The 16521-nt window shown below is 42.8% G+C and overlaps 1 protein-coding gene across 7 annotated transcripts in view; it reads right to left on the bottom strand.

The window, feature by feature from the left end:
* TANC2 (tetratricopeptide repeat, ankyrin repeat and coiled-coil containing 2) overlaps window positions 1–16521 on the bottom strand; it is a 371608-nt gene that overhangs the window by 22775 nt on the left and 332312 nt on the right. For all 7 annotated transcript variants that reach the window (XM_042256150.2, XM_027974357.3, XM_042256152.2 and 4 more), the window contains 5 exons: window positions 16152–16274; window positions 15013–15249; window positions 11563–11748; window positions 9244–9337; window positions 278–411 (listed from right to left, as the gene is read on the bottom strand). In XM_042256150.2, coding sequence (XP_042112084.1) covers window positions 278–411; window positions 9244–9337; window positions 11563–11748; window positions 15013–15249; window positions 16152–16274 — 774 coding nt within the window. The remainder of the gene's footprint in view (window positions 1–277; window positions 412–9243; window positions 9338–11562; window positions 11749–15012; window positions 15250–16151; window positions 16275–16521) is intronic.

The following is a 16521-nucleotide window of genomic DNA, read 5'->3' as shown; positions in this document are numbered from 1 at the left end:
CGCCTTCTTCTCCTTTTGCCTTCAATCTTTCCCAGCATCAGAGTCTTTTCCAATGAGTTGGCTCTTTGCAAATTTACATACATCATATTTTCTTTTTGTTAAGTTCAAGACTCCTGCAAGTAAGTGGTTGGCAGGCATCTGTTGAACCTGCCAGAGAACCTGTGGATGCTGTGAGATAACCAGTCAAAAGTAGCCAGTTCTTCTATCCAGTACAGATCATCAGGATGATTCTGCATACTGACTTTCTGACACAGTCTCAAAGTAGCTACTTGCTTACCTGCCAGTGGCCTTGGCGAACGGTGCTGAAGAGGGGCACGGCTCCCCGGCGGTTGGGCTGGGCCACAGCTGCCCCCTGCTCCAGGAGCAGACGACACACCTCTAGCTTGCCCCTTCCGGCCGCAGCTGTTAGGGCTGAGGGTAGAGAGCGCAGCGTGAGGACAGGGGGGCTCGCCCTCTCCAGCTTCCGCTGGGAGCAGGGCAGCACACCTGTGTCTGATGGATGCAATTGCTACTTTACCTCCAAGAATGATGATTCTGGCTACTCTTGCCAGGAAGGAAATTTTCAAAGAAAAATAATGAATAGAACCACATTTAAAAGGGCTTACATATATGGAGACAATTATGATAATAAATTTATTGAAAAATCACCTCTGACCAAAACTTACTTGGTTTCATTTATCCTACCCAGACTGCCTTTTTTCTGCTTTCAACTTATCTCTTTTTTGGTACCCCTTTCAGCTACAAAACTTTCAAAACTTTCACTGGTATGTGCATGGGTAAGACTAAAGAAAGAAGGGTATTTGCAGAGGAATGCTTTTTTAAGAATTATCTAGGAACGACCTCTCTGGGCCAATTTCTACTTCTGGGCCCTTAAATTCAGAGAACCAAAGTCAGAAATGGCAGCCTTAATTTTGCTGACTTCTTAAATAACAGTTTGCTGTATTGCTTTTAAGAGAGTTTTTACAATAAAGATATATAAAAAACTGTAAAAAAAAAAAAAAGAAACTTCAGTCTAAGCTTTAGGCCAGTTTTCATTCCTTTTCTTCATCAGCTGAGATAGAAGTTTCTAGTACATGTGCAACCATTTTTATATAAAGGTCAAAACTGTTCAGGGTAAGTTTTAAAGATGAAAGAAGAAGTATGACAAAGGCTCTTTTCTTCTGAAGATAGAATAATGGAGTTGCAGATAAAAAGCAACTATAGGGAGGAAAAAGGACACTCCGTGTGCAGGAAGAAACATAAACATTCTTCTTTGTGGGCTCCAGTCCATGTTTATGACCTCTGATAGAGTGGAGATCTAAAGAGCCCTTACTTCATCCTTTGAGTGCTATTTCAACAGTAGTTAAGAGGAATCTGTCGATATACCTTCTAGTAAGTCCATATTTGAACAAATACGTGCTTGTCTCTTTCTAACCAGGGATTTCAAACGTGTACACCTAGTGTTTTAGATGGGTGAGGGTAGGGAGGATGGTAAACATTGTCAGAAAATGGCAGGAGTTGTGTTTTTCAACAAAGAGGACGGAGACCTTTTTTCCCACCGAGACTTGAAAACCTGATGTGGTGATCAGCAGGCTCTTCCTTTCTAAGGGCCACCTACTCCAGTGATAAATCAGAAGAAGATAATACTTGGCAGGTGCAGACAGGATTTCAGTTTGCAAATGTTGGGATCTAATCAGGGAAGCAATTGAAATTCAAATCAAATGGTCACTTTTTTTCATCTAAGCACAAATTATGGCATTTTGTCTTTGAGATTGGCCAAATTAATCCGGAAGTGACTCATACGCAAAAGCAAAACTACCTGTAATTTTCTCTAAGTTAAACCTGCAAAGAGTAATCCTTTCCTTCCTCCAGGATAGAAGGATGTCTGAAAGAAAATGTGACTATTTTAGAAGATATACTCATTCTTAAACTAGATATATGTAGGCCTTGTCTGATGTGTATTGTTTTGTTTTATTCTGGCACGTTTAACCTAGGTACTTCTGTTCTGTTCCTCACAGAAGGGCAGAGGCTTCCTTCCATCTGAGGTGAGGGTCATTTCCAAGTTGAGTTACAGGTACTGATGGGTTTGACTGTTTACTTGACAGAGAAGTTTTGTCTCTTGTTCTTTAAATCAAAGTGATTGATATTCCCTCTTTCTCAAGTTCACATTTCTAATAGTTAAGGGAAAAAGAAACCTTCAGTTCCTGGGTCAGAACACAAGAGTAGCTTAAGAATCTGACAATCATCACATCGTACACACTGTTGTTCAGTGACTAAGTTGTGTCTGACTCTTTGTGATCCTGTGGACTACGGCACACCAGGCTTCCCTGTCCTTCACTATCTCCTGGAGTTTGCTCAAACTCTTAAGGTGGTGATGCCATCTAACCATCTCATCCTTTGTCTCCCCCTTCTCCTCCTGCCCTCAACCTTTCCCTTAAATGTTGCATGTCAATTATATCTCAGTAAAGCAGGGGGTGTGGGGGTGGAGAAAGAACTTGACTGGCTTTGAAGCTCATTAGGAACCATAAGAATCATCTTGTTGGTACATAAAACAAGAGGTCTGAAAAATTTCTAACTCTCCCAAGTTTAAAGCAGCTGCTGGGGCAGGGTTGCAGCAAATCTCCGTTCAATGTCTTGTATGTTGTGTGGCGCATGCATGTGCAAATACATTCTTTTTTGCAAAAGAATCTATAGCACTCTGGAGAAAATACAGACAGTATTTCGTAATCAAGCCTCTCATCAATAATGATGGCTCACAGAACACAGCTGAAAATTCACAAACAGTGCCCGTCCTGAAAATTAAACTTAATACTGTCCACTCTAATCTGGAGTCATGTTGCTGGGGCTGGCCCCTTTCAACCCACTGGACAACACATTACATGAGAGGGAATGTTCCATTCGCCCTTTCTCCTTGTATCATCTCTGCTGCTTAAGTTCTGATGTCATTTGGCAGGAATCTTCTGCTGATAGCTGGACATGGTCACTAACACAGCTGGCCAACTTCATCTCAGAACAACACAACTATGGAAAATTGGGTCTGTACTTTTCAAAACACAAGAGCAAGGAGTTGCTTTGGCTGGATTTTTTATATGAGTCTTATCAGAAACTGTTAAAACTTTCTGAAAGAGAGACGATTAAGGCAAAGCCAGTTCTGTGAAACAACAAACTGCTTCTTAGAGCAAACATTAACAGCCGGGAGCCCAATCTCTTTTCCTGAGAGACCAGTAATGGAATTTGTTCCTGGCTTGTCAGCATCTGATGAGATTATCTGACCAAAATGGTCCTTTTTCAAAGGGAAACATCTAAGGAGTTTGAAGAGACAGACAGGATGCAGCTCAGGGTTGAGGAAACAGCCAAAGTCTGCTTGGATGGGATAATGCTGATGCTAAATAGAAGGCAGAGGAGCAAACGGTTCTTTTGTTTATCTTTTGTCAACCTTGAAAGAGTACAGCACAGACAGGTCATGTAAGACCAATGGGCTGGAGGTGGTGGGGGAGACATAAACATCACGGCTATCCAAAACAACATTCGTTAGGTAAGCATTTATGGAGCTATTTGTCAGATCCTGTCTGCTCTCAAGGAACTCAGGGTTGCATAAGGATAAGAGACAAATAAACAAATATACTGCTATACAGTGTGATAAGCACAAAAGAGATAAGTCCATGGGGGCTGTCTGGAGGTGACACAGACCAAGAGTGTCTGGGAAGGTCTCCAGGAAGAGATGACAATCTGAACCAGATGCTGAAAGAGAAATAGGAGACTTATAGGCAAGGGCATGGAGCAGCTTTCTAGGCACAGGGTGAGCACATGTAAAGGCACCGAGGTGGGGACAGCACGTTTACCATTACTGGAGAAGATGGGCAACAGAGGAGGCCAGAGATCATGACTGGTCTTTTTAATGCTAGTTTTTATTTATTTTTTTGGCTGCACTGCATGGCATGTAGGATCTTAGTTTCCTGACCCCAGAGTGAACCTGTGCCCCCTGCAATGGAAGCGTGGAGTCTTCACCACTGGACTGCCAGGGAAGTCTCTTTAGGCTGCATTAAAGCTACAGGTGGCCAGTGGAGGGTGGTAACCAGGAGAGTGACATGGACAGACTGTGGCTTAGAAATATCACTTTGGTTGAAGTTTGCGAGGTTAAGTCACAAAAGGGTAAGGCCTGAGATCAGATCAGCTAGGAGGTAGTTGCAATAAACTAGATAAAAGATGATGAAGGTGTGATTTAAGGGTATCTTGTTTATTTCTTGAACTTCTGCTACTTTGGGGCCATGGGATGGCTCAGGTTCTCCAGAGTTACTAGAAGCTTTTTAATGCTGGTTTTGTGTTGAGACAGAGCAGAGGAGGGACCACTGAGAAATCTTGTCACCTTAAGTGCTGGTCTTCTGTGTAGTTCTATAAGAAATCTGTGAAAACCCTGCAGGATGGGAGGGGGTCAGTCAGACGGTGAACGCTCAATGTAGGCAGACGCTCTTTGGAAGGACACAAAGGCCATAAAAGTAGGATGAAAACAAACAGAATATTCTAGTGACCTCCTTTCAGAAAATCTGATATGTAAAAATTACATTTCAATAAATATTTCACTCTATGCTAGGATATATTTCACTGACTCTAACAGGCACTTTCTTCCCTCTGCATTTTAACATCTCAAAGTCAGGATGTGCTAATAAAGAACTCTGTCAGTTTTATAGGCAGAGAGTTTTTCTTTTCTTTTTGGAATGGTACATAAAATAATGGCTATACAGTAATATAGTAAATGATACAAACTGTTGGAAACATCATGACCATCATTTTTAAGCAAATGTGTATTAATACGTATTGTGTGTTGAGGCCAGGGTTGCAGATATAAACCCCTAACCAGCTGGCTGCAGGCCACATACTTTCACTCTCTATATAAGAGAAACATAAGATTTTGCCATTGGAGGGCACACGATTCAATGGGTTATAAATTTTAAATGATTATGTGCTATAAGTTAGAAAGAGACATGGACACTTAGTAAACCCATCACTACAGACACCAGTGCTAGTGGTAAAGAGTCTGCCTGCCAATGTAGGAGACGCAAGAGACTCTGGATCTATTCCTGGGTTGGGAAGATCCCCCAGAGAAGGGAATGGCAACCCATTCCAGTCCTCTCGCCTGTAAAACCCCACGGACAGAGGAGCCTGGCAGGCTATAATCCATGGGGTCACAGAGGGTCAGACATGACTGAGCAACTGAGCACAGCGCACAACAGAAAAGCAATTAGAGCCTATTCCACGTTAGTGGTGAGTTCCAGAGACATTTCTTACATAGCGAAGACATGGTTTTTCAGAAAATTTTCTGAAGTCAAATAACTTTATAGCTCTATAAATTATACTGCAAATGCATTTCATTCTAACTCATTTAAATAACATCTTATGTTCATAATGCTGAAATTAGTTCATCTGAGTATCAAATTAAGTACAACACAATTCTGACCACAAACAAACTGACATGAGATTAATTTTTTAATACAATCTTGAGATATGGTACATATTATGAAAATTAATATAACAAACTTTATTACATACTTTGATGCAGGAAATATTTTAAAAGTCCTGAGGCCATAAAGTTTTACTCTAATAAGAAATTCATATCAATAAAAGTAAGTCTTCCACTTAGCTCACAACCTTTTTTGTTGTTTTTCAGTTCAGTTCAGTTCAGTGGCTCAGTCGTGTCCAACTCTTTGCGACCCCATGAATCACAGCATGCCAGGCATCCCTGTTCATCACCATCTCCCAGAGTTCACTCAGACTCACATCCATCACGTCCGTGATGCCATCCAGCCATCTCATCCTCTGTCGTCCCCTTCTCCTCCTGCCCCCAATCCCTCCCAGCATCAGTTTTTTTTCCAATGAGTCAACTCTTCGCATGAGGTGGCCAAAGTACTGGAGTTTCAACTTCAGCATCATTCCTTCCAAAGAAATCCCAGGGTTGATCTCCTTCAGAGTGGACTGGTTGGATCTCCCTGCAGTCCAAGGGACTCTCGAGTCTTCTCCAAAACCACAGTTCAAAAGCATCAATTCTTCGGTGCTCAGCCTTCTTCACAGTCCAACTCTCACATCCATACATGACCACAGGAAAACCATAGCCTTGACTAGATGGACCTCAGTCGGCAAAGTAACGTCTCTGGTTTTCAATATGCTATCTAGGTTGGTCATAACTTTTCTTCCAAGGAGTAAGCGTCTTTTAATTTCATGGCTGCAGTCACCATCTGCAGTGATTTTGGAGCCCCGAAAAATAAAGTCTGACACTATTTCCACTGTTTCCCATCTATTTCCCATGAAGTGATGGGACCAGATGCCATGATCTTCGTTTTCTGAATGTTGAGCTTTAGGCCAACTTTTTCGCTTTCCTCTTTCACTTTCATCAAGAGGCTTTTAGCTCCTCTTCACTTTCTGCCATAAGGGTGGTGTCATCTGCATATCTGAGGTTATTGATATTTCTCCCGGCAATCTTGATTCCAGTTTGTGTTTCTTCCAGTCCAGCATTTCTCATGATGTACTCCGCATATAAGTTAAATAAGCAGGGTGACAATAATCAGCCTTGACATACTCCTTTTCCTATTTGGAACCGGTCTGTTGTTCCATGTCCAGTTCCAATCGTTGCTTCCTGACCTGCATACAGATTTCTCAAGAGGCAGGTTAGGTGGTCTGGTATTCCCATCTCTTTCAGAATTTTCCACAGTTGATTGTGATCCACACAGTCAAAGGCTTTGGCATAGTCAATAAAGCAGAAATAGATGTTTTCTGGAACTCTCTTGCTTTTTCCATGATCCAGAGGATGTTGGCAATTTGATCTCTGGTTCCTCTGCCTTTTCTAAAACCAGCTTGAACGTCAGGGAGTTCACAGTTCACGTATTGCTGAAGCCTGGCTTGGAGAATTTTGAGCATTACTTTACTAGCATGTGAGATGAGTGCAATTGTGCGGTAGTTTGAGCATTCTTTGGCACTGCCTTTCTTTGGGATTGGAATGAAAACTGACCTTTTCCAGTCCTGTGGCCACTGCTGAGTTTTCCAAATTTGCTGACATATTATTGAGTGCAGCACTTTTACAGCATCATCTTTCAGGATTTGAAACAGCTCAGTTGGAATTCCATCACCTCCACTAGCTTTGTTGTTTTAGAGCAGTTTAACGGGCTCACACCTCTGCCCCCACATTTGTACACACCCCAACTAGAGCTGTCCATTTGTCACAACTGATGAACCTACACTGATGCATCATGATCACCCCAACTCCACCGTCTGCATTAGGGCTCACTTTGGTGTTGCACATCCTGTGAGTGTGTGGACAAATGTATAATAACCTGTTATCTACGGTTACAGTATCATATGAAGTGTTTTAACTGCCCCTCAAATCCTCCGTGCTCCACCTATTCACCCTTCCCCATCTTCCCCAACACCTAGCAACCACTGATCTTTTTCCTCTCTTCATAATTTTTACAAGAGTTGTGTGTTTTCTTTGTGTGTGTGTGTTTTTACTTTTGGCAATGGATGTAGTATGGTTTAAATTTCCTTTACCAGGAAGTTATTTTTCTTGTTAAAACTCCATTTCAGGGTTAATTCCCCCCAAAAGGTCTGAGTTCACACCCTTTTTGAACATTTTGAAGGAATTTCTTCAAAGAGAGCACTAGAATATGTGTGATAGTCATCACTATGATTGCGTGCTAAGCTGCTTCAGTCATGTCTGACTGCGACCCCATGGACTGTATGTAGCCCGCCAGGCTCCTCTGTGCATGGGATTTTCCAGGCTGAAATACTGGAGTGGATTGCCACGCCTTCCTCCAGGAGATCGTCTCGACCCAGGGACTGAACCCAAGTCTCTTATGTCTCTTGCACTGGCCGGCGATTGTTAGTCTGTGATTTCTGTCCACTGTCACCACTGGGCCGCTACTTCTGTTGCCCTCCACAGCGGTCACACACACGTGGCTTGGAACGGGAGACTCTGGGGGGACGGCTCGCTGTGCTGGAAGGCTGAACTGATGGGGCCTCAATCATGCCCCTTCCATAGCTCCAGGTCTCAGGACACCACTGCCATTGCTCCCGGCCAGCCCCTTCCCCTCAAAATGTCCTCTGGCTTCCCTCAGGGTGGAGCCCCAGAGACAGCAGCTGTTTCCAGCTGCACATTTTCCTTTAATCTGTCACGGGTTCTTAAGCTGCAGCTGCCTGGCATCTGCTCCCTTTGGCTCTGACAGAGGGAAGGATTGTTTGAGAAGCAAATTCCTGAGCTTTGGACCATTCCACACGGTGTTGAGGAAGCCATGAAACCGATGTAAGATCTGTGCCATTGTGGAAACATCCCAGTTCAATAGGTAATTATAAATTTGGAGTGAATTCAAGCATTTTCTTTGATTTTTAATAACATTCTGACCCAAACCAAAATGTATCCCCCTTCTTGTTTAGTAAAATATCCTCCCTAAATTGGCCATCTCAATGCTGGTCTCCTTCTCCTGGCAAATACGACACATATCTGTGGCAACAATAGTTTTCACTGCCCTGGTTTCATAAAAACATATAAAAGGTTACTAATGTTTTTCCAGATGTTCCAGTTTAGACTTGGGGGAAAGACAATAAACATTTCCTGCAAAGGCCACAAGGAAGATGCTTCTGTTTATGGAGTAAGTACCAAGCAATATAGAAATAGCTTTGCTACAGATGAAGAGAGACTGTGCAGGGCTGTACCCTACGGGGGGCAGGCCCTTCATTCTGCATCCTGATACCAACTGTTCTCATGATGCATCAACTTAATCATGTCAGATACCACTCACTCTACCGCGGTAACATTTGCTTCATTAAGCTGGAGGTATCGATAAAAATTTAACTTCTCGGTTTCTAACTATAGGGGAAATATCTATTCCTAACTACTACAAGGATCTCTCTCTCTCTCTCTCTCACACACACACACACACACACACACACACAAAGTCCACAACTATTTTCTGTTCTGGCTTGGCACACTGGAAGGAAACTTTCAGTCTTTTAAAATATTTGGAAACAAGAGCGGGGAAAGTTTTGTTTGAAAGAAGACTCCAGGGCTAATGGCATAGTGCATCCAAAGGGAGAGAGGACTGAAAGAAGGAAATTGCCTGACTTTTTACTTTGGCTGAATTGGTCTCCAGTGCAAGAGCCATAAGACAGAGAGACTTGCCAAAGATCTGGTGGAGAAAACACCTGGGAGTGAGACGCAGAGTGTCTCCATACAAACACAGTACATTCACGAGAGAAGAAAGAGCTGTCCACGAGAGGTACCTGTCTCTCCCCAGAGACTGTCAAAGCTGTTGATCTGTGCTCGCTCCACCTCCTCTTCATCTTTTTCTGGAAGATCAAGTAGGTAGGAGACAATCTGAAACAAGAAGTCATGTCAGCTCGAAGTTTAGGTGGAAAACGATACACTGATACTGTGAACCCGTGAGGTTTGGAAGATTCTGGATAACCCAGTGCCACTCTCTTGCACACCACAGGAGTCAGAACAGACTGTCCTCGCAAAAAAATGCAAAGCTGCCAAGATGAGCATGCATTCTACCCGGTACAGTGTACATGTTTCCCTTGAATGCAATTAACTTATACAGCATGTGATCTTAAAAAATTACATATTTATCACATTTGAGTTAAAAAAGCAATCCCTCTTCCTCCTAATAAAACTATCAGAAAAAAATAAAACTAACAGAAAAAAAAATCAATAAGCAAAAACCAGAAAATAAATATGGAGAAAACTGAGGGCCTGTACTTTTTCAGAGTAGAGCTATTATCTTCTTTTTTTTTTTTTCTCTTGGAATTACAAGGACTGTTTGGGGACACTAAAAGGAGAATGTCTGCTAACAACAAAGGCAAATGACAGCTCTGTTTTCAGGAATCTGACTATAAGGAGCGCTAAACAACCTTCCACAGATAGTAAAAGTTCCAATTTTACTTAATATTCCCTTGGGGACATATCAGGTCAGTGGAAGAGGTGGCTGTCTCACTGAAGCATCCCATGCAGTGTGAACCAGCTTGTCCTGGCCCATGAAAGCTGACTCTTCAATTTTCGGAGTTTTGCAAGCTGGTTGTTAAACAAAGATGTTTATTAAAAACTAAATAACAGGCAGGGATTTAAAAACAATTAAATAGCAATGATGGGAATTCCCTGGTGGCCCAGTGGTTAAGACTCTGCTCTCATTGCCAGGGCCCAGGTTCGATCCCTGGTCGGGAAACTAAGATCCCACAAACCAAGCAGCAGAGAAAAAAAATAAAAAATTAAATAATAATGAAAGAAATTACATCAATAGATTAAAATATAAAATCTCATAACTTCCTAATTATTAAATTACATTTTACTATTACGTATGCTCATGAGGTTATTTATACTGACTGTGTCTGCATGGTGGCAGTTTTACATAATGGTGTGCTCCTGTGCATCTCTTTGAAACTCTGCTCAGTGTTGGTGGCTTGAAGTCAGTCATGGTGAGGGTATTTGCTGCTGTTGTTCAGTCGCTAAATCATGTCTCACTCTTTGTGATCCCATGGGCTGCAGCGTGCCAGGCTTCCCTGTCCTTCACTATCTCCTAGAGTTTGCGCAAACTCTATATTCTGGAAATTGGCAAATTCTGCAGATCAGGATTTGATTTAGTGCAAAAGCTGAAAGAGGTTCCAGTTTAATGAATATAATTTGTATGAGGGCAAAATGTAGTTTGACAGTGAATCACACACCAGCTTTAAAGACAAAATTATTGGGAAAAGAGCACACGGGTGCAGTTTCATTTATCAAACCACGGTTGAGTTGTAACCACAGGGTTGGGTATGGATATAAATTTAGCAAAAATTGACAAAAGCATTCAGTTAAGAGTATTACACAATTCATTATTATTTGTAAACTGTGTGTGACATGTTTTTTTATATCAGTAAATTTATAATAAATTTAAGTCTGTATGTACACACACACACACACACACACACACACACACACACACCCCACTCCTGCTGCACTCTACTCCCCTCTCCAAGGCTGGCTGTTAAACATTTCCTAGCACACTACCAATTCCACATATTGTGCCACTACATTACTTTTATTAATAAATAACTTAGCAAAAATACCATCTGCACAGTGTTTAACAGTTTACAAAGCACCTTTCATATCAACCTTATAAAAAAGAATTTATTAGAAAGCCTCACTATACTGGTGGGAGACTAAGTTTCTAAGAGATGAGTTACATTGCCCAGAGCCCAGAGCCAGTGTGGAGGAAAGCTGAGCTTCAAACCTGGTCCTTTTGATATTCCATCTCCCTATTCCACTCCAGCCACCCATGTGAACAAAGGTCAAGAAATAACCCCCTGAGCCCAGTGCCATTGTCTGTTAAATAGGGGTGGAAGATGAGGAGGAATCAGATTAGATAATTCCTAAGGTCCTTTCCAACATCATTCTAGGTACCCTGGCATCTCCCTATTTCTCAGACCAATGACCAAAAAGCTACTTCATATTAACCTGGCAATTTTGTAATAATGCAATTATTTTTTCCCTGGTTTCCTTCAAGACATAGCTTGAAAAAAAAAAAAAACCAAAAACCACTCAAGCCTTACTGGCTGCTTTCTTACCTCAGTGTAACCCATGCTGGCTGCAGCGATGAGGGCCTGCTGGATGGCGTGGCTCTTCTTAAACACCCCCTGCTGCTGGCCCGCCATTGTCCAGTCACACTGAATTAGAAACTTGACGACCTCCAGATGACCTCGGAGTGCGGCATGGACCAGGGCGCACTGCCCATTCTTATCTAAGTGATCCACCTGTGGGAGGGGACAGAGAAACCTGTGTGAAAAAGCCTGTGGCTGTCTCCCCAGTCTCGTTTCGTCCACTCACTGCACAGCTCTGGCCCACGAAGATTCATCTTCTCCCATATTCCTTGGACCACTTTCTGAGAAAATTCACGTGATTTTACTGAAGGCTAGATCTTTTACTTAGGCTAGATCTTCACTGAGCTACAACTCTGGTAGATGCTTCTCTGGGGAGACTCTTTGTATAATGTCAGGCTTTTGTTTTCACATCAAAAGAAACCGAAAATATGCCCCAAACGACCCCAAACTCCAGCTTTGCTTTCCTGATGTACACTCCCCTTTGTCCTCAAATAGGTCTTTTCAGACTCAAATCTGAAAGGCTTATAAGCTCTACTGGCACAAAACACTGTCTTTGAAATCATGAAAGGGAAGAAAAACATCTTGAAGCGTAAATTTTCTGGTGTTCCAAGGAAGCAAAGTATCTCATATCATGAATCACACAGTTAACCACTAAGCTCTGGCAGATGCCACTTCTTTCTTCCAATGGGAGGGCGGAATCGTGACGATTTGGCCAAAATGGCTGGAGGGACTTGGAACTTAATGCTAGACTACGTTCCAGCAGCAGTTTTTACAGTTGTGGTGTTGGTTACAGGTTTAGGCAGGAAGAGGAGCCTAATTAAGAACAAGCTACCAGAAGGTCCCTAGCCACAAGCCTCAATAGATGAACAGCCTCTTCTGGAAGGTGGGCAGGGTATGTTCCAGTGCTTATTAGAGCAAGTGAAGCCTAAGTTCTGTATCTGTTTCTCTCCAGCTTTAGTTCTACACAGCCATCCAAATAGCAAGTGTTTACTGAATGCCTACTGTGTGCAAGGTGCTCTTAATCCTTTTTCTAGATGAACAGAGTGAGGCTGAGAGAAGTCAAATGACTTGTCTAAGCCCTCATAGAAAGCAAGCGTCAATGCAGGCTTCGACCAGGTTGTGCTTGATGCCAAAGTTGATGATTTTGATGACTTGCCTCCTCTCTCTCATGGAAGCCAGACTGTAAGAGGTTAAAGAACAGTAAGGAAGCGGTGGTAGCAAGTAGAGAGGACTCTTAGGTCAGGTTCAGTGGATTTGGGCGGGAAGAGATGGGATGGTGGTTTCTGGTTAGGAGAGAGGAACGTCTCTCTTTAGGGTTAGAGAAGACATTTGTAGGTTTGTAGAAACTGAGAAGAAAGGTAGCGTAAATTTAGAAAAAGAATGAAACGATGTTAGTGAAAGAGCAACATACTGAGATTAAAAAATATAGGTGGGAAATTCCCTGATGGTCCAGTGGTTAGGACTCCACACTTCCACTGCAGGGGTCACAGGTTCAATTCCTGGTTGGAGAACGAACAGCCCAAAAGCCTTGTGGTGCAGCCTATGTGTGTGTGTATATATATGTATATGTGTATATATATACAGGAGGCAATAATTTTGAAAAGGAAGGTAAACACTTCCTTCTCTGGGGCAGAAGTAAAGTAAAAGTTCGTAAGAATTAACAGAGTTTTCAGATAGAGGCACAGTGAGACAAACACAACCTTGGTAGTTGTAGGAGGGAAAAAGAGTTTTGATGGGGTCTCAAGAAGATCATAGATGATTTATGTATCTTCTCTGGAGAAAATGAGAAATAAATAAAATGACAGCTGAGCAATAAGAAAGACCTAGCTGAGATTAGAATATGTATGAATTTATAGCAATAAGGCCCAGTTATCATGCTGTTTCTAGAGGTGTTTATCCAAATGACTAGGACATTATAGGTGGACCATTTCTGTGTCACAGTTAGCATTTACAGCTCAGGGACTTCACTGAGGTTCCCAGGTCCCAGCTTTCAAAGGAGTCTTGGGAGAGAGACCCAGTTCTTCCCTGGTAAGAACACTGGACACCTCAGAATGAGGTCATTTATGTTGTTGTTCAATTGCTAAGTCGTGTCCGACTCTTTGCGATGCCATGGACTGCAGCATGCCAGGCTTCCCAGTCCTTCACAATCTCCTGGAGTTTGCTCAAGTTCATGTCCATTGAGTCGGTGATGCTATCCGACTATCTCATCCTCTGCTGCCCTCTTCTCCTTTTGCCTTCAATCTTTCCCAGCATCAGAGTTTTTTCCAATGAGTCGGCTCTTTGCATCAAGTGGCCAGAGTATTGGTCCTTCAGCTATAGCATCTGTCCTTCCAATGAATAGTCAGGGTTGCATATTATTTACAGTTCACTGCAAACCCACCCAAATCCTGTTTGTTTTCAGAATGGAAATAAAATGTTCCATAGAAGTCTACATTTTTGAGACCCGCATTTCTCCTTTTCAAAAAACACGAATTTTTAAAATTGTATCTTTTGCTGTGCTGGGTGCTCACTCTGTGTGGGCTCTTCTCTAGCTGTGGCGAGAGCAGGGGCCGTTCTCTAGTGGTGGTGCCTGGGCTTCTCACTGCAGTGGCTTCTCTTTTTATGGAGCAGGGTGCACAGGCTTCGGCAGTTGCAGCACACAGGCTCAGTGGTTATGATTCCCAGGCTCTAGGGCACAAGCTCAGTAGCTGTCGCACACGGGTTTAGGGGCTCTGCAGCATGTGGGATCTTCCCAGACTGGGGATTGAACCCATGTCTCCTGTACTGGCAGGTGGATTCTTCAACCACTAAGCTACCAGGGAAGCCCCCTGGTATTTTTTTTTTTTCCCATCAATATTTTGAAATTGAGTTTTATCATATCAATGGCTCTTGAGGTACTATAAAGCAAATATATTTTAAAGAGATGTTTTGAGAGAATTAAATACACTAACAGAAACACTTTTGAGTGCTTCTGGGTCAGACAGTCATCTCAGACGTCTACAGGGGTATCTTCAAGGCTAGATGAGGGCGCCTGATTTCTGCTCTTACGTTCATGACTGACATGAAAGGCTGAGAGTTCGCAGGCGCCGTTCAGATCAGACCTCACAGTGCAGTCTCCTTGCTCCCCCACTCCTCTTTCCTCACTCTGAGCTCAGGAGAGAATTTCTTGGTTGTGAGCTAGGGACTTTTTGTGGCTGCTGATGAATGCAGTTTCCTAAGTATCTCTCAAAAGTTTAGAACTGTGTCCAGAAGCAGCCTGGAACGGGCCCAGGGCAAGCAGTAGGATGTAATCAGAGCCAGGTCTTCCTTTGATCTGCTTCCTAATAGGATCTGAGGTATATTCTACCTACACTCGTGAGGCAACACAGGAGATACGGACGAGTCTAAGATGGGAAAAAAGACACAGGGAAGGAAGAACAAGTGCTGGGCAGCCATTACCTTGGCCCGTTTCTTGCACAGCAGCACTACGATGCTCAGGAAGCCTGCCGCTGCAGCATAGCCCAGGGGAGTCAGGCCGCTTTCAGAGGAGGCATCCACGTTGGCCCCAAACTCCAAGAGCAGAGCCACCATTTCTGTGTAACCAAGATGAGACTGGACACACAGAATTGGAGCATTATTCAAAACTTCTGTCCGGTAATTAATGTTGGCACCTCCCAAAATCAGCAGTCGGCTGACCTAGTCGTAAGAAAACAAACGGAAACGATACTCACATAAATATCAGTTATATCCTATCAGTCATCTTTTCTTAAGTGATCTGCATGCATGCATGCTGAGTTGCTTCAGTTGTGTCCAATTCTTTGGGACCTTACAGACCACAGCCCACCAGACTCTTCTGTCCATGGGATTCTCCAGGCAAGAACACTGGAGTGGGTTGCCATGTATTTCCCTCCAGGGAATCTTCCCGACCCAGGGATTGAACGTGCCTCTTTTACATTTCCTGCACTGGCAGGCAGGTTCTTACCACTAGCACCACCTGGGAAGCCTTAAGTCACCCTCAATGAGTACCCAGAAACACTGAGTAACTTCTTTATTTTAAAATCTTCATTTGTTCCTTTTTTAATACCTTGCCTTTGGAAAGGGATGTGAAACATCTCCTTTATACAAACTACCCAGGTACTAGAGTAAACTGGAGAAGGAAATGGCAACCCACTCCAGTGTTCTTGCCTGGAGAATCCCAGGGACGGCGGAGCCTGGTGCGCTGTCGTCTATGGGGTTGCACAGAGTCGGACACGACTGAAGCAACTTAGCAGCAGAGTAAACACCACCCATACTATAGTGCACTCTCCATTAAGTGAACTGTTGGACAGAAAAACTTCTACTGAAACAAAAGTGATCTAAGAATGTTTTACTCCCTAGAAGGAGCAGGACTTATTCTATAAATCAGACTCATCTTATAGAAGATCAACAGGTTTGATTTTCAATTCACAGAATAAAATGTAACAATTTAAAATATATCAAACTATTAATAAAAGGTTAATAGGAGAGTCAAAGATCAATCAAATAACTCCTAAATGTCCTCTGAGTTTTACGCTTTCATAGTTAATTTTTCAATCTGTCTGTAACTTAGATGCATTTACCTTTATATTTGGCGTGTAGAGATTTCGTAAAGATGCCAACGCCATGGATAGACCTTCTGTGCTGTAGGAGATCCAGAGGCCTTGGAGGATGGAGGATGACACGCCAACTTTTTTACTCAAACCCTGAAAAGGAAACAGAGACACAGTTAAGTGATCAGCCCAGCTAAAAAGTACCCTCGGCAGTAAGTGAGGAGCCTCTGGGTTTGTGGTACTAACAAATAATGTGACAACAAACCTACTCAATACCTCTCTCTTCTTTTTTAAAAATTATTTATTCATTTATGGCTGGGCTGGGTCTTTGCTGCTACGAGGGCTTTCTCTAGCTGGGGGCTACTCTCCAGCTGTGGAACTCAGGCTTTCACTGTGGTGC

The sequence above is a fragment of the Ovis aries genome, chromosome 11 (genome assembly GCF_016772045.2).
Source record: "Ovis aries strain OAR_USU_Benz2616 breed Rambouillet chromosome 11, ARS-UI_Ramb_v3.0, whole genome shotgun sequence".
NCBI classification, from domain to species: Eukaryota; Metazoa; Chordata; class Mammalia; order Artiodactyla; family Bovidae; genus Ovis; species Ovis aries.
This window is presented reverse-complemented; position numbering and strand designations above follow the sequence as displayed.